At 39.1% G+C, this 25,832-nt stretch overlaps 2 protein-coding genes across 2 annotated transcripts; both read right to left on the bottom strand.

Annotated features, from left to right (window-relative positions):
* Positions 1-1,975: 1,975 nt before the first annotated feature.
* On the bottom strand, positions 1,976-7,970 carry cplx4a (complexin 4a). Its single transcript, XM_058064311.2, has 3 exons — positions 7,610-7,970; positions 6,528-6,615; positions 1,976-2,995 (listed from the first exon to the last, which is right to left on the bottom strand). The coding sequence occupies exons 1-3, from the start codon at positions 7,771-7,773 to the stop codon at positions 2,768-2,770; spliced, it is 480 nt and encodes a 159-aa protein (XP_057920294.1). The 5' UTR covers positions 7,774-7,970; the 3' UTR covers positions 1,976-2,767.
* Positions 7,971-10,127: 2,157 nt separating this feature from the next.
* On the bottom strand, positions 10,128-21,908 carry lman1 (lectin, mannose-binding, 1). The gene is made up of 13 exons (XM_058064312.2): positions 21,636-21,908; positions 20,075-20,229; positions 18,391-18,498; positions 18,063-18,124; positions 17,417-17,516; positions 17,220-17,343; positions 16,117-16,175; positions 15,820-15,952; positions 14,622-14,809; positions 14,293-14,369; positions 11,053-11,215; positions 10,863-10,987; positions 10,128-10,778 (listed from the first exon to the last, which is right to left on the bottom strand). The coding sequence occupies exons 1-13, from the start codon at positions 21,868-21,870 to the stop codon at positions 10,742-10,744; spliced, it is 1,566 nt and encodes a 521-aa protein (XP_057920295.2). The 5' UTR covers positions 21,871-21,908; the 3' UTR covers positions 10,128-10,741.
* Between the last annotated feature and the right edge of the window lie 3,924 nt (positions 21,909-25,832).

Here is a 25,832-nt window from a genome sequence, read left to right on the forward strand (position 1 = left end):
CACTGATGACATTCTGGTAAAGTTTGGCATGAGGACTGATGCATGGATAAGTTATCATCCACCCTGATGTTGAAATCCTCCATTTGAATCAATTTAATTTGGATGAACGTCATTTGAGATTTACTTTCTCGTCCACTCATGCGAAAGGTTTGTTTAGCATTGATGTCTGTTAGAGGTAGAACATTTTATAACATTGTTTTATTGTTGTATGAACATGCGGTTGGTTTTGGAAATATCACATACTTTGGACCAGCATATGGTGTGTTTTCATGCTGGTATCGGATCTATACTGGTCTGGAGGACCAGCACGGAAACACAACGTATGCTGGTAGCTGGTCTATGTGTAGCATTGACAGCAGTTTGCTAGTTTTGATCCTGCTTGTTGAGTATGAAGTGTCCATTATATGACTGGAATCTTCCCATGATGCCCCAACGTTAAAAGAACCACTTGCCCTAAAACAATACATACCAACAATAAAGACTCATTTTGGGGTGAATCTCCACTCACAGTGCCAGGTTTTGAACGCTGGGCCGTGCAGGGATTAGTTGGAAGACCAATATAAATGAAATATTCAGGATGAAATACTCTTAATGCACAAAGTAATCATTCGGACTTACTTATTTGAGCAAGGAACAACTTGTGGCTCTGTCTCCTTCCTGCTGCGGTTTCTTCCCACTGTGAGACATTCAGGCACACTCGTAATTTTGACTGTTACGCGCTAATAGTTTTTTCATTTTATTCATGTACCCCCTATGGCTTTGAGAACCACTACAGTATGCCGCATTTATGGGCGAATGGCGTGGAATTGACTTCTACCGTATTCACAACTTTAGCTTTCAGCGTCTTTGCGTTTACTAGACCTGCTAGCAGGCTAACGTTCGCGGCTAACAATAGCATATTCATTTGGAACGGTATCTTATTTAGGCAACTTAAGGAGTGCAAATTGTTCTTGTATTTATATTACCTAATTGTTCACATACGCTAGAGAGGAGTACAATAGCTTCCTAAGAGTTACAACAGCAACTTATGCAGCTGACTTCCTGTTTTTTGGCTCGGTGATGCACTGTGCACCAGTCATTAATGTCTTAACGAAACACGCACTTTAGCGAAAATTAGTTCCACTTTAGAATCTGTCCCTGAATTAATTTAAACAAGTCCTAATACAGTAATTTTGTAAATCTTAACATTCATTAATGTAACACACACTAATTTAACCCAATTTACTTTCAACTGACTCAAAGCAACCTCTTACGGCAGCTACAAGTAGATTGGCGACATCCTGACATCCAAACACGAGCAGGCAGTCAACAAGATTAGCCTCACTTTAACACAAAATATGCACATTCAGGAAGTTTTACTTAAGAAAATGTCTCGCTATGATGAAGGATTCAGATTTGGGCTGACTACTTCCTGCAGTAGGTGTTCTTTGGCACTGAATGTATCCAAACAAGCAGTCAAACTGATGCACATATATAGAGAAATAGTGGGAGGGGCCTGTGTGATCCTATTAGAGGTTAATCTTCAGTCTGCAAATCCACAGCATGCTCAAACTTGGGCTCATGTGAAACTTAACCGTTGACCGTGTTGAGCCCCCCCCCCCCTTCCAGTCCAAACCAGGCAGGCCTAATCACCCCCCTCCCCATCCCAATTGACAAGTGTTTGGATAATGCCCAATTAAATTAAGACCTGCTTCTTCCTTCCCTCTCCACCATGTTGACAGGATTAATCACAGTTATTTGATAGCCTTTAATGCAGGGGTCTCCAACTTTCATCACTACGAGACCTACCTGGACAAAAACAAAGAAGAGCTGAGCTATTTCTGTTTTGTTTACAAAGCAGATCTGTGGTCATTTGTCATTAAAATAGTAGAATAATACCTCAAGTGAATATAGTATATACTACGACCTTTCAGTTTCAGCTATTACTTGTGTGTGTTTAAATTCCACGGCGTCCATCCATTGAGCAAACACTTCGTTAACATAATACACATCTTTATTTCAACAAGTCTTGCAATTTTATGTACATGAGTTCACATTGTGCAATCCTGCAAATGAGCAGACGTATACGTCGTTTAAATGTGAGGGTTCTAACATGCGTCTGTTTTGTGTCAACAACAGACACGACCTCTAGAAACATCCTATCATGGACTCCAACACAACATGCAAAAAGACATCTAACCACCGAACCACCAAAAGGGAAGTCAAACACTCCAACGACAGTGTAGCATCTTTACATATTTCACTGTAAACAAATGATTGAAGGAGACTGTAATTTAGCTTGTTAGTGACACAAATAGTTAAATATAGTTTAGTGGGATGAGTGTATTTTGTATTTTAAAGTTTTTCCATCATAACGACTGGTCACGGCCGTGTTAAAATTCATTTGAATGCTTAAAATGTAGTACTGTGCAAATGTGGAGGCCACCACTAGACCTCAGCGGCCAAGTTGAAACGGTAAAACTACAATGAAGAGCAGGATTACGCTAAAAACACACAAAAAAAACAAAAACAATGAAACTTCACAGCGGGTTGGCGACTGGGCTAAGAAGCTGTTAGATTGTGGTGAGAATCTGGATAAAGGTGCAGTGCATACATTTCTTTTCACCATTTGTACGTTTAATCATGTTATTTTGTCATCCGCCATGAACTAGGAAGTAGTCTGCTAGTTAAACAAACCGAAAAGCTTTGCTAAAACAACAAGATTAATGGTGGCTTTTGCACTGCAATGTAGTTCAATTTAGTCTTCGTCTTCTTCCTGGTCGCTCGATCACATGACGGCGCACTTTTCCTCGGCTTTGCTCTTGAGCTCGGTCACGGTGGCCGACGCCTTCTCCTTCAGCTGGTCCATGTCCATGTTCTGTAAGTTCTGAATCTGGCCCATGATGGAGTCCTTGCCCTCCTCCTCCGTGGCGTCCTCGTCCACCATCTTGAGCAGCTCCTCGGGTACGTCAACATCGTCGCCGGCCATCTCGATCATGTTCTCATCCTGCTCGCTCTGCAGGAAGCAAAGAATAAAAGCCCTCAGGCTCTGTTTTTGGAGAAACACTGCTTTTCCTGTAAGGAATGTCATTAACTCCTCCAAGGAGGTCCTTTTTGTTGTCGTTTGTCCGTTAGTTGGCTACCAGGATCACACCAAAAAAAGCTTTACAGTTTTTTTCTTATTTTGGCAGTGCATGAATCGGCCTTGGCAGAGGTCAGAACTTCTTGTTGTCTCCACCTGGCAGCCCATGTTTTTGTTGCTGTTTGTTTTGACCCAGAAATGACTGCACAAAATAACAAAAAGTATGGTTTTTGTTATTGTTATTGTTTACATACGTAAATACATGCTGTAAATGAGAAAAGTCATCAGTATGACCGAAATTTTGTGATTGGAGCCCTGAAGATAATTTCATCTCCAAAAGGGGGATGCTGCAAACACAAAGGTTTTGGGAACCACTGAGTTATGGGTACATAATGCATACATTTTAATGTATTTGTTTAAATAATGCAATATTCATTTTTATTTAAAAAAATATTATTTATTATGTATTCATAATGAATTGATTAAATTGTAAATGTAATATTGTTTTTTGACTAAATATAGTATTACATTAAAATATTCTTACAATATTAATAATCAATTATGTAATATAATAAATGAATAATAAACAAAAATATTGTATAACATTTGTATTTAATTTTATATATATTTTTATTTTATAAAAAATATTATTTATTATGTATTCATAATGAATTGATTAAATTGTAAATGTAATATTATTTTATGACTAAATATAGTATTACATTAAAATATTCTTACAATATTAATAATCAATTATGTAATTTTAATAAATGAATAATAAACAAAAATATTTTATAACATTTGTATTTAATTTTATTTTTAAAAATATTATTTATTATGTATTTATAATGAATTGATTAAATTGTAAATGTAATATTATTTTATTACAAAATAAGAATAATATATTACATTAAAATATTCTTACAATATTAATAATCAATTATGTAATTATAATAAATGAATAATAAACAAAAATATTTTATAACATTTTTATTTAATTTTATTAAAATAGATATATATTTTTAATTTGGAAAGAATTTTGATATTTCTGAATGAATAATGCTAATCCCTTTTCGGGATTGCTAGCAGATTGCACAAAAACAATTTCACCAATTTTCTCAACTCTGTGTAACACGACGGATTAAAAAACAAAATTTTTTTTTTTGAATAATGAAAGATTTAGAATATTTTCTGTATTTCATGAATAGTGCAAACTGGTCTTGGCGGACGTCTGTGCTCCATTTACCGCCATTGTAAAGCGAGATGGCGCAGATCTGTAAAAGTGCCTTTTACACAATATTCTTTCACTTTTATTATCATTTCATCATTTTTGCAGAATTGCATGGACTGGCTGGCATAATGTGACAACTTTAACGTTCAATCAGCAGGATTATCAGCAGCCGCGGTCTAAAGATAACCTAGCACGAGATGCTAATGCCATTAGAGAAGACGACAACTTCCTGTTTCCATGCGGTTATTCTGTGAAAGAAAATACTTATCTCTTCAATTCACTCCCCTGCACAAGTTTGCTATTGTTCCAATGGTGCCAACCTATTTAAAAACGCCACCTCCAATAAAGACACATGGCCTTTGTGGTTTTGCATACAATGTAAACATCATTACAGCAGGATAATTACGTTTATATATATGCACTTTGCTTGAAAAGAACCTCAGAGAAAAGCATAGTTTCATCACACAATAGCAGCACTGTCACTCTCCGCAGCCAAGGTTGCGAAACATGAATTGACGCTTTTTAACGACCACACAACCTTTTGTCCTGAACCCAAATGCTTCACTCCAAGCAGGAAAAAAACAAGACGGATTGATAGGATTGAAAGGGCGACGTACCTTTTGTGCTCCTTCCATGGCTACTAACTGAATAGTCCCCAAAACCAAAATGCTTAAGCGCTGAAGTGGAAGCTGTGTAGTCACACGGCCGAGTGATCCCGGGACACCTGCTCGGTGGATTTTTGGTTTGATAAGACTCCTCGTGGGTCACCTGGGTCAACACCTTCCTGTCTAATCTGGTGCCGTGCTCTGCATCGCCTCTTGGAATCACCGCAAAGCTATCTGATACTCCAACGCAGACTACATCGGGAACTGCATGCGTGCGGCAGCTTGACAAAAATAAATAGGACCTAACTTCAGCCTAGGTCACAATCGTGCAGGGTGGGCAACCTGCGGCCCGGGGGCCACATGCAGCCCGCCAAGCGTTTGAATCCGGCCCGCCAGTTACTTTCGGAGTATTTCAACTTTTAACTTGATGTCTTATTCAGTAAAAAAAAAAAACGGTAAAATTAAATTTTGTAGTTTGAAAAAAATGAGAACATATAGCTGATAGTATGACATTTTACAAATAAACTTAGACTAATAATTCAAGGTGGACTGTTTTATTAATTATACGCATAAAATAAGTTTTTATGTTTATTAAAGTATTAAGTGTTTATTAAATATACGTATGTTCTAGCCCCCGGCGCAATTTTGTTAACTCAAGTCAAAAAGTTTGCCCACCCCTGATGCAGAGAAATGTCATGAACAGTAGGAGAAATTGACTTTTGAGTCGCTTGCAAACTCCAAGGCAGATCATTATAAGCAGCTGGTGTCAAACTCATGAAGTCCTACAATGACCTTGGCTGCAATATGTCACTGAAGATAGACTTTTTGGATTCCCATCTAGATTTCTGGACATGAAACTGAGTAGAAGTGAATCAGGGAAGCGACAAGCAAAAAAGAGTCGTTCAGATACCAAATAAAGGGAACCTTTGTTGTTTTAAGTGACTTTAGCTTGTTTTTCATGAGATATTCAATCACCTGATGACTTATTTAGTTTATTTCTCGACAAATAAATAAGCATTTCAAAATTTTAAATGTTATTTTAAAACAAAAAGGCCTAATTTATTGTATAAACACATGTGATTTTGATGTTAAACAATATCATTTAATATCTTGAATGTCACTGAAGATAGAGTTTTTGGATTCCCATCTAAATTTCTTGACATGAAACTGAGTAGAAGTGAATCAGGGAAGCGACAATCCAAAAAGAGTCGTTCAGATACCAAATAAAGGGAACCTTTGTTGTTTTAAGTGACTTTAGCTTGTTTTTCATGAGATACTCAATCACCCGATGACTAATTTAGTTTATTTCTTTACAAATAAATAAGCATTTCAAAATTTTAAATGTTATTTTAAACCAAAAACACCTAATTTATTGCATAAACACATACAATTTTGATATATCTTGAATACATTAGCTAACCAGCACAGTTAACAATTGATTTCAATCCATCCGTATTCTATACCACAGGTATGCTGGAGCCTATCCCAGCTGTTCCAACCCTGGACTGGTCGGTTCATGAAACATTCGATTTCAAAATATAATAATGTAAATATATATTCTATATTCACCTTGCATCATTAAAAAACAGCCAAACAGATGTATTTAGGAGTATAATGTAGCGGTGTTTACCTTAGGCAGCCTGTACTTTTCCCTGAGGCACACCCTCAGCGTCGCCCTCTCAGCCTTCTTGTGCAAAAAATCAGCATCTCTCTCCATCCTGAACACAACACATTGATCAGTCAGCTCATTGATCGTATCGTATCCTATTGTACTGGACAGGACAGGAAAACAGGCAGTAAAGTACTTTATTGCTGTCATGAAAAGTACTATGACCTACACAGTAGATTTAGTTTTATTTTTTTAGATCCTGTTTTCATCCCCATACATGTAATATTTATTAAGATTTATTATCAATGACTTAAAATAACATTTAAAAGTAGCACAAATAAAAAAACTATGCTAATGTTGTCCAATCATTTATAAAGTGTATAAATCTGTGGCCGATAAACGTCTGTCAATCACGTGATCACAAGTTTAAACCTTACTTCTTTCTTTCAGGCGCTACTTTCCCCTCAGCCAATTAAAGTTCAGGATTATCAGACCAGACTGGGAGGAGCCAACTGGAAATCAACACCACTGGCTTCGTTTCTTATCATTTACTCATGATTTTATTTACATATATATGAACTTAGCTTTGTTTATTTCATGTAGTAAATACATACATAAAAGAAATACGCATGAAGTATTTTACTAAGCAAGAGGCCGATAAAGCTTGTTATGTAATTCAGGCTTCATGCCGCAAAATCCCCTCTGCTTGCTCACGAACGCATCATTTTTTTTAATACTAGTGCAATAGAGATTATGCTTTTATGGTATATTTATTTATAATAAAAGTATATAAAACACATCTGTACACAGTATACAATATGCTGTGGTGTTTTTATTTAATTGTTATGACATGACGCCCAGATAAAGAAATAAAAAGGCAGATTGGGGTCAGATTATTGCGCTACGTGCAGCGTCGGTGTAGAACCTGCGTTAGCACGCAACAAATATGATGGTACTAAACAGGAAGTCCCATTCAAGATAGAAATTAGAACATTTCTAGTCAGTGTAGGTAGATTTCAAGGAGAAAAGCAAGCATCGTTAAGGTCAATACAGGAGGTCACCTTCTGTGAATCCAACATGGCGGCGCTCTCTTGTTTACTTACTTCTCTTCCACCAACTGTTTCTGGTACTCCTCGTACTCCTCACGCGTCATCCCCGCCGCTTTGGCCGGATCCGATGGAGTGGCCTCTTCCTCCTTGTCGCCTCCGCCGCCGAGGCCCATACCCGAAAGGGGGTTCCCGATCATACTCTTGATCAAGAAAGCCATGGCGACTTTTAGGAGCGCTTTAGCCTGCGAGGAAAGATGGATTCGTGTGCGTTTGCTCCGTTGCGGTTCCCTTTTTGCTCGTCCAATCTGGCGGTTATAGCTGTCTAGCTAACCTGCTGCTGGTCGATGCAGCCAAGGACACACTGATGACAGGCGACAAACACACACAATCACACACACACACACACACAACGTTGTGTGCTTCAGCCATAATCTGGATTTAATCCTCGGAGCTCCACTATGCTAAGACACAGATGGCCTGCTTCCTATCTATTTTTAAATCAAGCAGACCTTTAACAGCGATGCATGCGTTTACTAATACAACCTTTTTTTCGTCAAAGACGGAGCCGTGGCGTACGCCCACCAGTCGCTTAATTGTATTAGCAAAGTACCTGCAGTTTACACTCAGTGTAGTGGCGAGAGAAGCGGGATTACGGTCTTGTTTATCCCCACTGGGGCCTTCCTCCATGCAGGGTTACTGTTTAGGGGGGGAGGATGATTGACAGGTGAGAGAGGGAGGGATGATACAAGTTTGGGTAAGAGTTTTGGGTTCAGAGTTTGGGTTTAGGATTTAGGTTAGGCTAAGTGTTTGGTTGGTTGGTTGGGTTCGGATTATGTTTTGGTAAAGGTCAGGGGTCATTGGCTAGACCAGGGGTCGGCAACCTTTACTATCAAAAGAGCCATTTTACTCCCTCACTTACTCAAGAAAAATAGACTGGAGCCACAAAACATGATTTAAAAACATATTATAAAACTATCTCGATAAAAATAAACTTTTAAAAGTTTGATTTTTTTTATTTTAACAGGTTTTAACAGCACAATCAAATAAATAGAAGTGCAGTGTTCATGTGTGATGAATGCCAACTCATAGGGTAATGATAGTATCATCTTTAAACCTCAATACCTGATGCCTGAAGAAATGTGACTATCCAAACATTTTGATTGACTGCCAGATTTGGAGGGAATTTTGGGGTATCAAAGTAGTTCAAAGGAGAAAAATCAGAGTTGATGGAGTATAGTGTCCCACAGAAAGTCAGATTTTTTGCAAAAAAATCATTATAAAGATGCGTATTTTCCTCATTCGGGTGTTAAAAAAAATACTTGAGCATTGCGAAGGGAGCCACAACAAAGAGGCTTAAGAGCCACATGCGGCTCTGGAGCCGTGGGTTGGTTTGGGTGGAGGAAAGTGGCCGTTAGGTTAGAGGTTAGAGTTTGGTGATGGGGTGGAGTTGGAGTTAGGTTGGGATTAGGGCAGGGGTCTCAAACTCAATTTACCTGGGGGCCACCGGAGCTAGGTTCTGGGTGAAGCTGGACCGCATCAGGTTTTCAAAAAAAATCCAAAACGCATTTATTAAAAACTGGAAGAAAAATCAATAAAAAAAAAAATCTTTAATGCTTTTGCTTCTGCTATACCCTACACTTTTTCAGTACTTTGGTTCCGGTTTTCCACACCAAAATATCTGATAAAACATTCCACTGTTCTCAAATATCTTAATTTTTATTTTTCTACACACAAAATAAGATAAAAAAATAAACAAATTAAGAATAAAGACAATAAATCAATCAATCAGTAATAAATAAGTAAAATAATAATAAAACGTAAGAAACCACATACAGTTGGTAGAGAAATTATTTTTTTCAGTTTCAAATGTACAGTATTAACAGTTATTTAACCTTTAACATGAACATTAATGAAACTTAATAATTTGACCCAATTAGCAAGTTAGCATCGTACTCAGTTCCATCTGGGAGCAGCATTGTAACTTTAACATGTTTGATGAGATGCTTTATTTTGACGTGTATTTTCTGTTTTATTCCAAATCATTTCCTGCATTTATTTGTACCCAGCGTCATAAGCCTTTAGCTTCATTGCTAATCCAAAGCGTAACAGGGCGGGGTAACAGGGTAGGGTAACAGTATGGGCGGGGCAAAATCATGTTAATTGTGTCCGGTGTGCACACAGCTTTAAGCTGTCATTTCAACATTAAACTTTGGTATCAAGGTGGGGGCCTCAAACTAGCGGCTCGCATTTGGCCCGCGGGCCGCAAGTTTGAGACCCCTGGATTAGGGGGTTTTGGTCAGAGGTTGGGATCGGATCACATCATGATTGCCGTCATTCACAACAAATGAGCTCATTGGTGAGGACCAATCACTTCCTGGCTTCCGATGATGTCACAATGTAAACATCAGCTTGGCCTGATGTACAAGGCACTTGACTGACAACGTTGAGTTCTCAATGAGAGTTATCACCCAATTTTATGTTACTCCCGTATACCAAAATGTATGAACTTATTGCCCCCCCTCGAAAACAAAAGATTCTACACACCATTCACTTTTAAAGACAGTGAAACAAGTTTTAAAAAATGTATCAAATTTATTAAAAATAATACATCTTATGCTTATGCATGCACATATCCCACGTGCAAAAGTATCCGACCCATGACTTTGATGAAGCTACTTGGCAGCAGTTTTTTTTTTAGGCCGCATCGTTCTAGGAAATCTCCCTAAAAATGAAGTGAGATGATTGGTCTACGCTGCGGTTGGGTCGCTTCATAGACTAATAACAAGTCAAACCATGAGTAGACTTGCTTTTGTCGTATATTTAGGGATTTCTTCCAGCAAATGTCAGATTCTGACAAGTTTATTCATACAAAATTGCACATTTCCAAAAAAACAAAAAACATTATTGAAAGCTGGAACAAACGGAAGCAGACTTCTTGGAAGAAAAATCCAAACTTTGTGAGCGAGTGAAAATACTGTCAGGTTTGGTCAAGCCGTGTCTCCTACGTTGTAAGCAACAATCACCATCCCAAATTAAGAATCTGAAAACAATTGATTAAAACTGAATTCTTCACGAAAACCCATTTTTTTTCCTGCTATAATAACTTACAAAAAAAAAAAATCAAGGCAAAAAAAAAAAAAGACCCGAAATGGACATCCCTCATTTTTACATTAAATTAATTTGTCATCAAAAGAACTTCTTGGCAGCTGCTTCCTGTTGGCTTCTGCAGGAAATAATCATAATAATAATAATAATGTTAGGAGCTAATTTACATTTTTAAAAGCTAACAACTAAAATATGAACTTACTTGTACATGATGTAGCACAAGAAGAGAACCGACTGGACCACGATGAAGATGACAAAATGGACAGTGGACAAGCAGGAAGGTACAGGAGGCAACTCGGGGCACTTTATGGCCTTCTCAGCCGGGTTCTAGAGGGAGGGGTCCACATACGTATTAGTACATGGAAGACTTATGTTCCTGTTTGCTATCAGACCTGAGCGCTGCGCTGCACCAGGTGCTCCAAGTCACGGCGGACCAAATGCAGGTCCTCCTTGATGTTGTTGAAATGCTGAATGCTGTCGTAGCCCGCCCCGCCTGGCGGGGCGACCTGGTGCTGGGCCGAGCCGATCTGCTTCAGCGATTCGTAGAAAGAGTTCCTGTGCCGAAAACAAATATAAATAAATAAACTTGACATAGGAGGGTATCGCTTTTTTTTTTTTTAACGGTGCTACAAATTGTCCCCCTATGTAATCTTTTAATCCCTATTCCCCAGAGGATCTGTATTGCCAAAGTTTAAAAAACAGAAAATTACCATCTGATAAAAGAGGTCGTGATTGCCAAATTAATCCCTTATAAAAACATGTTCCGACATCAGATTACAAGAGCTGAAAAGGTTAAGCAAACAGGAGCGGCCCCTGCCCAAAGTAGCTAGCTGCAGTGCTAACGGGACGAATTAGCACGTCGGGACAAAGCGCTCCGAAATCACAACTTTCGGACACACTTTGGAACAACGCTTCAAATGTGTATTATTCAAAAGATATCATACCATATCGTGTCTATAAGCGCCTGAAGTTAGCTGGGATAGGCTCCAGCGTACCCGCGACCCTAATGAGGAGAAGCTGTATAGAAAAAGAACCTACAACTTATTGTTATAACTTTGTGAACGCTTTGTTCCAAATGAGACGTCATCTTGCAAAATTGCAGCTAAAGACTTACTAGCGGTTCTGTTGACTATGCTATCCATTTATATGATGCAAGGTGGCAGTTATGCTTAATAACTGGCAGGACGCCTGAGGTGCGTGCATGTGTTGTTTGACTTTGTGGATTATTTCAAATCCTTCTCTTGAAATGTGTATTACTACTAATACTAATTATTACTATTGATAACTGATGGGAAGGAACATGTATTCATTTTCTATAACTTTGTGGATTATTTTCAGGTGGAGTTATCATAAAGAAACTGCAAGAGAAGCGTTAGGACAGCGCATGGAAAATGTATGAAATGAATATTACAGATGATTATGATAATAATAATAATATAATGATAATCTATAATCATCTATAATGATAAAAATGTGTGTATTGTATATTTTAAGTACATATTTAAAAATCTAATGAAATATATATATAGTCTATAAGTAAATAGTCTATTAGTAAATAAAAATTAATACAATTTCTGGCAATTAATAATAGTGTGCATGTTTTATTTGATGAAATCATAAAATCAACAATAATTCTAATAAATTAAATATTATTAATGACTCAGCTGCACAGCTGTCGAGTGGTTAGCGCTCAGGCCTCACAGCTAGGAGACTCGAGTTCAATCCCCCCCTCGGCCATCTCTGTGTGGAGTTTGCATGTTCTCCCCGTGCTTGCGTGTTTTTTTTATCCAGGTACTCCGGTTTCCTCCCACATTCCAAAAACATGCTAGGTTAATTAGCGACTCCAAATTGTCCATAGGTATGAATGTGAGTGTGAATGGTTGTTTGTCTATATGTGCCCTGTGATTGGCTGGCCACCAGTCTAGGGTGTACCCAGCCTCTTGCCCAAAGACAGCTGGGATAGGCTCCAGCACCTCTGCGACCCTCATGAGGATAAGCGGTAGAAAATTAATGAATGAATGAATATTTAAAAATCTAATGAAATACATATATAGTCTACAAGTAAATAGTCTATAAGTAAATAAAAGTGAATACAATTACTGGCAATTAATAATAGTGTGCATGTTTTATTTCATGAAATCATAAAATCAAAATAATTGTAATAAATTAAATATTATTAATGACTCATTACAAAAATAATTATTAAAAAGAATTACCAAATTATATTATATTCATAGTATTTTATTTACTTGCCCGTAATTGAATTTAAAAACAATTCATTGGCGTTTAATCCTTCGCTTTGGTGAAAGAATAACGGTCCAATAACCACGCTCTCATAAAAGAAAATGACATTTCTTCAGGATGATTACTGGCTGGGAGTAAGCAATAACTTTCTCTTATTATCTTAAAACACGTCTAAGACGATTAGGGATTGAGGGGGGGGTGGTGGTGGGGGGTGGACAAATGAAAGGAACTCCAGCGGTGCTAAGACGAAGGTCGGGGTGGATCGTGACAAGACGTGATTTGGAGGGAAAGCATGTTATGGCCGCGTATGACAGATGTATTTAAAGACGCCTAAGCCGATACGTCGCTAAGATGATGTGGCCTTTTCTTTGCTGGGCCACATGGCCGAGCGGGGGTGGCGGTGGTGGCAAATAAACAAAATCTAATTTGTTTTCGCCCCCGCCTAAAAAAAATCTCCCTTGAGAAAGTAAGTGAGCGTTATAATAATAATAATAATCTTCATCTGGTACACGTGACCCACTTATGAGCGTGGAAGACGACGGGTCAGAATAAACCTAATCCAGCAAGTCAGAGATCAGTCGCTCACATTAGCACATTAGAAGCTTTAGGGGCCTTTTACTGCCATCAATCAAATGAGCGTCGTGACACCGCGACTCTGACCGCCACGTGACAGCCGGAGTCGGAGTCACTTCGGGGTGTCGGGGGGTCAACAATATAATAAAGAAGAACATCATCAGGATGCACGTTGGATTTAGGCCACGCGGACAGCTTGCTTCTTTTATGATACACGGCAGATTAATGTTATATAAACTCAAATCTTTAATATCTTGTCATTCTGATTAATTTTTCATGCAGATGGTGTGCTCCAATTAATACACAATCAAACGGCTACCAGCGCAATACAGCGTCAGGCCTTTCTTAGTCCGGAAGCATAAATGGAATAAAACTATGAGAAGCAACATATGGAAAAACTGTTGTATTCAAAATCATGGTTGTGTGCTATGACTAAAATGTTATTTTTGTTTCAGATTTTTTCGTATTATTTCATAAGGCCCCATCTGTACAGTCCCACCATCACAAAAGCCCCTTTTTGTAATCAGACTAAGTCACCCGAATGCAAAGTATAAGACATTTGAAGTTTAAGAAGCTTACAGATGCATATTAGCGTACGTATCATGCCTTGTATAGGTACCTTCAAAAACAGACTTACTTTCTCGTGGAGCTCATGCAAGCATGATCTTCTCGCCGCGTGAGATTATCAGACACCTGAGATGTTGTAGTCTGAGATTAAATATGATTTCTGGGGTTTAACTGCCAGCGCTTTTTCGCCTGCCTTGTTTGTGTACACGGGTTGGTGCTTCCGCGGATGTTAAAAACAAGCCACTCACCTAAACTCGTTGAGGTTCCTGAGGATATCCTGTTGGGAGGAGACCACGGTGGCCAGCTGCTGAGTGGACGCGTCCAGCTAAAATAAAAACAAAACAAAAACACCAAGACGGTGTTTTATTAGACAGAAAATTTGTCAACAAGTTGGGTTTGAGTGAGGAAAGAAGGACAAAGGTAGCACCCAAAAAACCACTTCCACACTTAATGCGAGGAGAACTTTATTTCATGTGTACATGCGATATTAAGGTGATGTCACGTCTCATCAATGTTTTGTGTCATGACAACTAGTGACCAGAATACTATATGTGACTTGTCCTTTAGTAACGCTCACCTGCCCTGTCCCGCTGTTCGATCCCTTCTTGGAGATTTCCTCAGTGATGACGGACACGTAGCGTCGCTGCTCGTCCAGAATCATAGCGAGCTGTCGGTTGAGCTGCTTGATCTCCAGGTGGATGCGGTTCTGGCCTTCGAACACCTGACGGATCTCTCGGTCGTTGACGCTCTCATACAGGTCATCGACTGCGGATGATGGGTACAGCCATATTAACTCATTTGACTTAAGGAAAATATCAGTTCCCAAATAAAAAGAAGATATATTTCAAGCAACTTTCAACTTTCCTTTTGACCCAAATATAGCCTTACAGTAAATACCATATTTAGCCAAAATATCTAAACAACTATGCCACAACATAAACAACACAAAAATGGTTGTTTTACATCAAAATAACAATTTATTTACATATAACACCATGAACTATTTACAAACTGTGTGTTTCTTGTGAGCTAAAATGTCCCTTCGAGGTGTAACCCTCTGCAGGCTAAGCCCGCCCATGCTTTTTCACTTCCTGCTTCCTGTGGAGTTTGTTATTATATGGGAAAGATGCATGTGGCCATTTTTAAAGGTTTAAAACTGCACTAAGCATGATCTCGTCTATTGTGCAGTCGTCACCTCTTTTTGCTTCTCATATAAAAAGTCTTTAGGTTGAAATAAAGGTATAAGTACGTCTTTACGCATGAAACAACGCAGACATAAATGGTGAAATAAATACCATATTTTCTGGACTATAAGTCATACTTTTTTTCATAGGTTGGCTGTTCCTGCGACTTATACTCCAGAGCGACTTATAAATGAAAAAAGTGTTGATGTTACATAAACACTGGACACCTTTTCTGTTCATGTTTATTTTTTGTGTAGCTGAATAAGCATTGTGTTAGCATACCTTACACCTATTCAGCCTGTTCTCTATTTTTTTATTGTTAGAACTTGCCTTCCAAGAGGACGTAATGTCTGTTTTGGTCAAGTAGTTTGGAAAATAAATTACCTGCAAAAATGCGACTTATACTCCAGAGCGACTTATGTATGTTTTTTTCTACCTAATTATGCATTTTTGGCCTTGGGCGACTTATACTCCAGAGCGACTTATAATCCAGAAAATACGGTATGTATCTTCACGACATTATAAATATTTCCTTTGCTTACATCTCTTCAAGTATAAGCATGTGTTGTGTTGTGTTGTGAAAATACTAACTTGGTTCTCCTTGAACATCAGGGTGCTCTTTCTGGAACTCCTCTTTCTTTTTGACTAGCTCTTGCTGAAAGTTCTGGAATTCCTCCTGGTACTTGTCCTTCTCTTCTTTAGGAATCTCAGTCTCAGGTTTGGGCTTCAAGTGGGGTGGAGACAAAACAATATATATAAAAAAAAAGCTTTTAGTGAATTCAATAGAGACTTCGACCAATTCATGCGCACGCGCACACACACACACACACACACACACGAGTGTGCACACTGGACTCTGGAAAAGGTATTCGGGAAAATGGCAGTTACCGGCGTCTTGCCTGGTTCTGTGAGTCTGAACAGCAGAAAGGACAGGACGTCGTGGTCATCTGGTGAAAGAAAGAAGAAAGAAGAGAAAGACTCTGTTTATTATTTGTATGAAACAAGTTTATATTCTGTAGAATGGAGATTGATTGTGTAGCATTAACCAGTCGGTTACTTTGCTGCTGAAGTTGACAAAAGCAGACAAAGCAATGTGCAGTAACTATAAAAAACACCAAAACCCAAAAGCATTAACTAGTCATGTTCAGGGAGCATTACCATTTTAGTACCACAAAAACAAAACAATAGTATGCTGTTTTGTGGTTGAACTCGGCCTGACAGACGCATATAATGTATAATATGTAGTATTCTACACTGGGCACTAGGTGTCAGTAATGTTACTGTGATGTTGAGTCAGACACCATTATTGCCAATTTAAAAAATTCCCCTCTGTCACATCCTGTCGGCCCGCCACTTAGCTCCCTCGGAGGTAGATCCTTATTGTGACACACACGAGCACGAGTCTTTATTATGTCTACGACATTGGGTAATATAAGTGTATTGGTGACTATAGGGGTGTTATTGCATGTCTCGAGGGTTCTAATGTTTAGAACTATATTTACAAGTTTGCAAACAGACTGCAAAAATATTCAATTTATAAATAAGGAATCCTACAGCGGGGCTGTCGAGCGTTTAGCGCGCAGGCCTCACAGCGAGGAGACCAGGGTTCAATTCCACCCTCGGCCATCTCTGTGTGGAGTTTGCATGTTCTCCCCATGCATGCGTGGGTTTCCTCCCACATTCCAAAAACATGCTAGGTTAATTGGTGACTCCAAATTGTCCATAGGTATGAATGTGAGTGTGAATGGTTGTTTGTCTATATGTGCCCTGTGATTGGCTGGCCACCAGTCCAGGGTGTACCTCGCCTCTCGCCCCAAGACAGCTGGGATAGGCATTGGTATAAAATGAATGAATGAATGAATCCTACAGCGTGGAAATTCACTCATCACGGTCAGTGAGTATAGAATTGAGAATGAAAAAATATATATTATGAGCATAATTTGAGCTTCCACTGTCATTACCTTTGTTGAGGATTCACGCTCGATTCCTACCTGCTAAACCGCCGGTTGCCGCAGAGATGCCAAAGAAGCCCTCAGGAGGAATGACCATGTTGTCCACCTTAGCACAGAACTCATAGTCGTCTTTATCCGGGGTGAAGCCGTTGTTGATCATAACCTGTGAACGACAAGAGTTGCATCCAACAACAGGAAGAGGAACAAACATCCACCAATTGGTGTCGTCACGTTACCGTCAAGGTCTTCTGGTAGTACGTTAATTTGGCTCGGACGGGATACGGCTTGTTGCGGAAGTCACGCAAACATGTCCCCAAAGCTTGTGTACTGCCATCACTGCCAACACAATTCATAGCGTTACCACTTTGGTTTATGCTGGGGGCGTTGGAGTCTCACAGTAACTTGCTATGACAAAAATATAGGTGGACATTTTTACTACTTTTTTTTTTAATGCAAAAATTGCGAAAAGCCGTTTTTACAAAAATAAAGTCAAAATATTCAGGCAATATTTTCAAAATTTTATGAGAATATACCCATAATATGTACCCAAAATATTGAAGTTATTTAAGTGAATTATTGAAATACCGACTGCAAATCTGCTGCACAACAAACAAAAATAGGACCCCGCTTTGATTAAAAAAAGGCGAACAAGATGGACGTGCGTCTGTGTTTTTTTGTCAGCGCGTAAACAGCGCAAATTCCATCTGACGGCACTGGAAAAAAAGGTGATTTAAAGCTTTCGCTGCCACGCGGGAGATTAGGAGAGATAGGGGATTATTTACTTTCAAGCAAATATAATCATATTTCCAAATCTTGTGTAAGTTGTTCAAATGTGCGGCGGCGGCGGTGGTGACGACAGAGCAAAGGAAAGTGATTACTTACTTTTGGTGGTCAAAAACAAGGTTGCCATTGTTTCCCATAACAATGATAGCCGGGTTATTTTTCTGGAATGGATACAAAACATGTTAATCCTTTTTTTCTGAACTTGTAAAAAACACACTAATCTCATACCTGGGCATGATAATGCATACTAGTCGCTTCTTACAAAAAACACACACACAGTTCTATATGGTGGCACCTCAATAAAGCAGCATAACAGAGTCAAAAACAAACATTTTTATGGGCGTCTCAATGGCTGAATAAAATCAGCTATTATGTTTGGTGTTATGTTTCTCATATTTTTAGCTACACAAAACAAACAAAGCTGTACCTTTCCATCGTTGTCAAAGGAGTCAAAGAAAATCCCGACCCCGTTCCACTTGTCGGCTGCGCCGTACACTGGACCATCTAGGCCTTGGGCCTCGGTGAACCAGATGGCCTGTCAGGAGAAGGGGAAAAAATCCAAAAGAAAAAGATGCCTTTTTATTAAGTACTACCAGAAAATATTTGACACCATCCAAATAAGACAGGGAACTGTATTCTGTAAAAATGTAAGTGCAAGCTACTGTGGGTGAGATTTCTCAGGACATATCATGTGACGGTCAGAAAGTGACTGAAGGCCTTATATTATGACAATGCCATTTTTAATGTAAACAAGACTGACTAAGTTATATGTTGCACTGAATATACGTATATCTCGTGTATCATTAATTTGCTATGAATTGTATTTTGGGCAAAATATGCTATATTATGGCTTGGAATTAAGTTTACTGTAATGTTTCTCATGTTTATGTTGTGTATGAGGGCTGCACGGTATATATATCATCATCACAATACTGGATATATGATACTCTATAAGTTGTGACAAAACATGCAACCATGAAGCGTTGAATGAGGTTTCTCATGAGTTTTCTAATGTAAAGTCATAAAATAAACAATGACGACTTACATTGCGACTGAATGTTATGACAATATTTTGCCGATATTTCATAACAATACTGTGTTACACATGAATGAGGTTTGTCATTACTTTTCTCATGCTTAAATTCATGATGTCAACAATATATGGTACTAAATAGTATGCTGGTCAAGAGGAAGTTCTTATTATTGGGCTTATTGGGCTTCATAAAAAGCCCAATATAAAAGTGTTCTTCAAATGTGCTGAATCAAGTTTCTCATGTCATGCCCATGAGAACCAACATGACATAGTGTTTTTCAGCAAAATTGCATTGAAGTAGTTTTTCTCATGTCATGTGTGAAAGTTATCTTATATATTGGATACCTGGAAGCACTGAATGAAGTTTCTCATACTTTTCTCATGACATGCCGAACAGTAGAACTTACACAATGACAGTAATTTTCATGACAATGTTTTGTGTGTCGACTGTAAGCTGGGGGGTAAAGCATACCAAACCATGATGCATTCAATGCAGTTTTTCATGACGTTTCTCATGAGACATGAAGGCAAGGCTTAACACTTGGCATTGTTAATGTTTAGCAAATTACCGCCAATACAAATATGCTGCACTTTTGTTGACAACTAATGTTGATAATCGTGCAAACACGTCATGTAATCAATGGACCTCACACAACCTGAAAGGCAACCAAAACCGGACTCTGCTGCCTTCTGGCAATTTTAACACCTCGCCACTCCTGGATTTGCTTCCGCTTACTTCTTAAGGCATGTCAGCACGCCATGGGCTAAACCCCTTTCTAGCATAAAGACTCTGTCCATTATGTCGTATCATTATGTATAACATAAAGCTGCAGAGATAATCAGTCCCATACATGTAGGCATGGTCGAGTTAGCATTAGCATGGGCGTATGACAAATACAAACACTTGAGCTAGTGAATGGGAGAGGCTTCATTAACGTTAGCATAAATAAACATTCCTGAGTAGGACACAGATTCCAATTATCAAGAAGATGCTTGCAAGGTGGGCGGAGCATGCAGAACCACACCCTCATCATGTAAACACTGGTGTTAATTACAGCATACACCCTTTTTTTCTTACCAAACCATCGGCTCCCATCCTGCTTCTTCCGGACACACGGAACGTCACCTCAGCTTCCCAGTGTTCAAAAGCCGCCTTGTTCTTGGTCCAAACGCTGCCCCTTTGACTCTTGAGGGACGGCGTGATGCGGACCTGGTCGGCACTGGGAATAGCATCTAGCGTGGAGAGAAAAGATTCGGGCACAGTAATTAGAAGTTGTGACGACAATGGATTAATGACGAAGACTGACGGCACGAGGTGTGGTGACTAAGTAGACCGACAAAAACCCACAAATTCTCAGGTAGTCTTCGTCTTAGACTTCGCCCTTTCTCATGTCATGTTTCCGCGGCAGAACTTAAATCATGACATAGCGACTGTCAAATGTAAACACACAATATGGCGCTATAGTACACATTGTGCAAAACTGCACTGAGGTTTCTGATGGTTTATCTCATGCTGTGTTATGAATCTACCATGACAACTTATCATCACACTTCGGGAGTGTTATAATTTTTAAATATGGTGGTGCTGTTTTATGCTGACAAAACGGCTAGTCTCATGAATATTGCTGACGTAGTTTTTATGCAGTTGCATAGTGATTTTTTAAACATGGTGGCAATATTGTATGCTGGACGGAATGAGACACCTCATGGTTTGGAACAATGTTTTGCATGACTTTTCTCATGTCATGTATACTATATTGACAGCTACTATGGTACCCATTATGTCATTGTATGGTCATATCACCTCATACTTCGGTACGGGACAAAAAAAATTATAAAATAAAAAAAAACTTTTACCATATTAGGAAAGCAGGAAGTGAACAAATGTAACAGTTACTGATTGTAAAAGAACCAGATGGAGGGGTAGGATTTAATAAGCTTTGCTTCTTCCTACTCCTTTGTGGAACTGTGAACTGATTATGTGATGCATTCAATTGTAATCTGATGCATGTTCAAATGAAATAAAACCATTACCATTACCATGTCATGACTGTATTTTGTCACACGTTCACCCATAATGTTACAGTAGCTAGCTACATTTGAACAAAACACAGCCATGAGCCAAATTGCATGGAATGAGGTTTGTCATGACTCTTCTCATGTGATGCCAGGTTATGTCATGTCGTATGTATGTATGTTACGGAAGGGAAGTCATTATAGGTATATTTTAGATTGGACAGAGGTTGATTTCTCATGCTGTAAATCAAATTTCAAATGTCACATGGTCTTCTGGAAGTGTTGAATGAGGTTTCTCATCACATATCTGATGTCATGAATCTACTAATCACAACATAATGCATTTGAAATGTAAATTAAATATATAGTATTATAGTATTGTTACAGCTACCAGTTTCTATAGCACACTATTGTTGATGAATGGGGTCCACATACTACCAGTGTGTGACGTAACAATCCAAAGGGAACCTTTGGATGACAAGTGGAAGTCTAATGATAAAAGTTTGTAGTCATTTAACGTTTGTAGCGTCAATGCAAAAAAAAACCCTGCTGGCCGAGCCGTTATGACGATGATGGTGCCCCAATGAGAACCGCTAGATGTTGACAGCTGTCGGCGTACTTACTGCCAGAGTGGATCCAGAAGGGGATCCCGCCGTCTTGGTGGACCAAGTGCGGCCCTTTAAAGCTGTATTTGTACTCGAAGCGACGGTGTGGAGCCTCGTCCGTCGTGGCGGCACCAGCGGCAGCAACACCGTCCGTCACATCCGCGACGCCTCGGTGACACAGCAGCGCGATAAGAAAAGCTAGCAACGATAACATCACGTAAGCAGTTCCCCGCCGTGCTTCAGACGCCGCCATGTTTCCGTGTCAGTGCTGACGTAGCGCTGCTGAGCCCACGAGCATGACGGGATGCCTGGAGGGCCAACAGGGCGGCTTCTCATTGGACGGCTCCCGCTCACGGGCCCTGACTCGCTGCTAGCGGGGACTCTGGAGCTCGTGACACCTCACACGTTGTTTCGAATAATTGGAGCTAGTGACACCTCACACGTTGATTCGAATAACTTGTTCTAGTGACACCTCACACACTGATTCGAATAAAATCACATTTAGCCATCACATTTAGGAGTACTTAAACCAAAAAAACTTACAGTCATTTCTAGGGTCGATGCAAATATTGATAATATCGATACCAAGGGCAGTATCAGTATTGGAAGATATTTTTTTAGTCTATTTCTTTATTTTTTTGTTGTTGTTCAGTGTCCAACTGTCCTGTGTTTGATTGTGATTATAGTCCTAATCAACAAATTAAAAACAAAATCATTCAACAATCTTGATAAATTTGTAAACATTTTCAGTATCAGTACCGGTATCGAATCGATACCAGAATTTGCAGTATCTCTCTCGTGTAATTCGTGACAGGTCGGAAGGACAAGCTGACATGTTACAACTGTCAAAAACAAACAAGTAATCAGCAACGGGGACACATTCCATTTCGCTTCATGCCCTGTCCTTGTCACACTAGTTTGTTGTGAGGACCCAAGTGTTAGTGCAGCTGCTAACTTCTGCTGCATTCAAGACGCCTGGGAAGTTCGGGACTCAAAACAGCTCAGTCCAATGTGAACAAAAAAAAAACAAAACATGGCTGTTCATGACAATTACCTACTGACCTAAAAAATACAGCATATAATGTTATTCTTCACCCGAGAAAACTCTACAAGTATTTTACTTACGTATACACAATGTATGACAGTATATAGAAGTCTACTAATATGACTTCTACTACGTTTGTGTGTATGCTCCTGGCACCGCCTCCACCGCCGTGACAAGACTGCCAATAGGGCTCACTCTGTTCATGCTGTTGTTCTATGGGGAAAAAAGTGCTGAAATGGACTCACAATGGACTCACTCACTCACAGCTAGGAGACCAGGGTTCAATTCCACCCTCGGCCATCTCTGTGTTGAGTTTGCATGTTCTCCCCGTGTTTCCTCCCACATTCCAAAAACATGCTAGGTTAATTGGCGACTCCAAATTGTCCATAGGTATGAATGTGAGTGTGAATGGTTGTTTGTCTATATGTGCCCTGTGATTGGCTGGACACCAGTTCAGGGTGTACCCCGCCTCTCGAACCGAAGACAGCTGGGATAGGCTCCAGCACCCCCGCGACCCTCGTGAGGAAAAGCAGTAGAAAATGAAATGAAATATTATTTATATTATTATAGAATAATTCATGCATTTATGATAGTTGCAGGCCTACATAATGCTTGTACATCTACCGCACATGTATGACTATAAGTGTCATTATTGTCAATCTTTCACACTGTAAGTGTGTTGGGTCATCAGGCCCGTTTATGCGACCCGAAGGTGACATCAGCCTGAGCTTCCACCTCAACGTGAAAGCCTCAGTGGGAGACGCGAGATGACACAATCAATGTGCCACTCGCTTTTCGTTTACTTTCACTGGCTTCTTCCTCTGGCCCGTGGGGGCCCAGCATCCCTCCTCTCGGTGGGGGCCGGTCGCCTCCACAACAAAACAAGCTATTGTGGTGACACTAATCTGGGGATTGTGACTCCTCTGTCACATGATCAGCAAATGGAAAGAAGTGATCTATGGGCTTTAGACTTACACTGATAAGGTTTTATATACTCCAATGCTGTCTTTCTCACAAAAGGCTAACATTTGTATTTTTGTTACATGGGGAGAGGTAAACATATCAATAAACCTTGAAATATACTTTTTTATGTCATTTTTAGATTAAAAAATGTAAGAAAAAACACATTTTTGGATTAAAAAGGTAACAAAAATGAAGAATCTGATTGTATGAGAGTATGATGATGATTTCTAAAATATTTAAAAATAATTTTTACTGTTTTCACTGTTTTCTATGGCAACAAAATAAACAAATACATGTTAGAATACAATATTAGATTTTTTTAAGTGTCATTTTTGGATTGAAAAAAAGATTGTTGTGATTATTGCTATTTTTGTTACAGCAACAAAATTAATTATTTTATTTTTAAAGTGATTATTTTTGTATTAACACGTCTTTGCTGATTTTAACAGCAACAAAATAAACATTTTATACATCACTGTTCTTACCCCTATTTTTAAAATGAACTGTATTTTATTTTGTATAATTTATATATTTTTCATATATATTTTTTTTTTACACACAGTACTTGTTTCTTTTATTTAATCTGGCGGCAACAATATGTACATCCAAATAAATCAGTGTTAAAACTGAGCTTACAGGATACTTGATGTAGCCGTCCAAGATTAAACCTCGAACACTAAACAGTTCTGCACCACTGTAAATGTCATAATCATAAATATATCATAAACAGCTTGTAGATGTTTGTAATCAGCAAATGTTAAGATGTTGAAGAAGCGAAGTGAAACCCCAAACTGAACACAAAGGGCAGAAAGCAACAGGAAGCACGTTCAAGTGACACCAGAGCGATGCAACACTGCCGTGATGAATGATTTGTCACCTCTTCAAGCACGTTTAAAACTCAGTGGATTTGGGGAGCAAACAAAATAAGAGTCCTCTGTGCTTTTGTGTCAGGAAGTCCTCATTAGAGAGTTAAACCGCACTCTTTTGCTGGCAAATGTGGGATTTAAATAACAAAAGCAATGCTAATGGATCAATTTGGTGGCGCACAATGCCAACCTGCGGGACGTTAATGGGTCAGCGGGCCTGTGAAAAGCTCATCCCAGCGGCCAGCACAAATATTTGGCCAGTGAATTATACAGTATTGTCGTCAACATCTCATGTGTAAACCAATTCCTGATGGACTCAACGGGTGCAATAAGGAAGCCAATAATAACCCTTAAATCAACTAGAAATGCATGGTTTTAGACGACTACAACATATGCCACGGGGCATCTTCTGGATTCACGAGAGTGTAGCAGCTCTATCGAGTATACTTTAGCCCGTTCTCTACCCTTTAATATCATAAAAATATCATAAACGATACAGACAACATCTTGGTGTCAGTGAATTTGGATTAACTCCATGAGATTAAGAAGATGGCAGCAGCAGCTTTATCTACCTCTGCATGCGCTTTAAAATGTTGGAATGAGCAGTTAGCTCCTTTACCACTATTACAACATCAGCTCTGTTGCTGCTGTGCTGCACCATATACTTTGTAATAATAATAATAATAATAATAATAATAATGAAGATGACAGGCTGCACGGTGAACGAGTGGTTAGCGGGTCAGCCTCACAACTAGGACACCTGAGTTCAATTCCACCCTCTGCCTTTGTGGCCTTAAGTCCAAAACAAACAAGTACCATCAGTAACTCCGCAGAACTTGTGAAAATTGTTGGTGACTTGGTTAGCATCATTTATCTGTTCCAGAAGGTCAGACTCAATCCAAAACAGACTCTAACCAAGGCAAGTGTAATGAGAAAATGTGTAATAGAAATTCTTAGTAGATTGCAGTATATTGTATTATATATTTTTTTATATTTTCTCATGGTCTGCATGGCAGACGAGTGGTTAGCGCGCAGGCCTCACAGCTAGGAGACCCGAGTTCGATTCCACCCTCGGCCATCTCTGTGTGGCCTTAAGTTTAACACAAACAAGTACCATCAGTAACTCGGCAGAACTTGTGAAAATCGTTGGTGACTTGGTTAGCATCATTTATCTGTTCCAGAAGGTCCGACTCAATCCTAAACAGACTCTAACCAAGGCAAGTGTAATGAGAAAACGTGTAATAGAAATTCTTAGTAGATTGTATATTGTATTTTTTTTTTATTTTCTCATGGGCTGCACGGCGGACTAGTGGTTAGCGGCTAGGAGACACAAGTTCGATT

This window comes from Doryrhamphus excisus, linkage group LG10, assembly GCF_037039965.1.
Source record: "Doryrhamphus excisus strain RoL-2023G ecotype Guam linkage group LG10, RoL_Dexc_Guam_v1.1, whole genome shotgun sequence".
In the NCBI taxonomy this organism is placed as follows: domain Eukaryota; kingdom Metazoa; phylum Chordata; class Actinopteri; order Syngnathiformes; family Syngnathidae; genus Doryrhamphus; species Doryrhamphus excisus.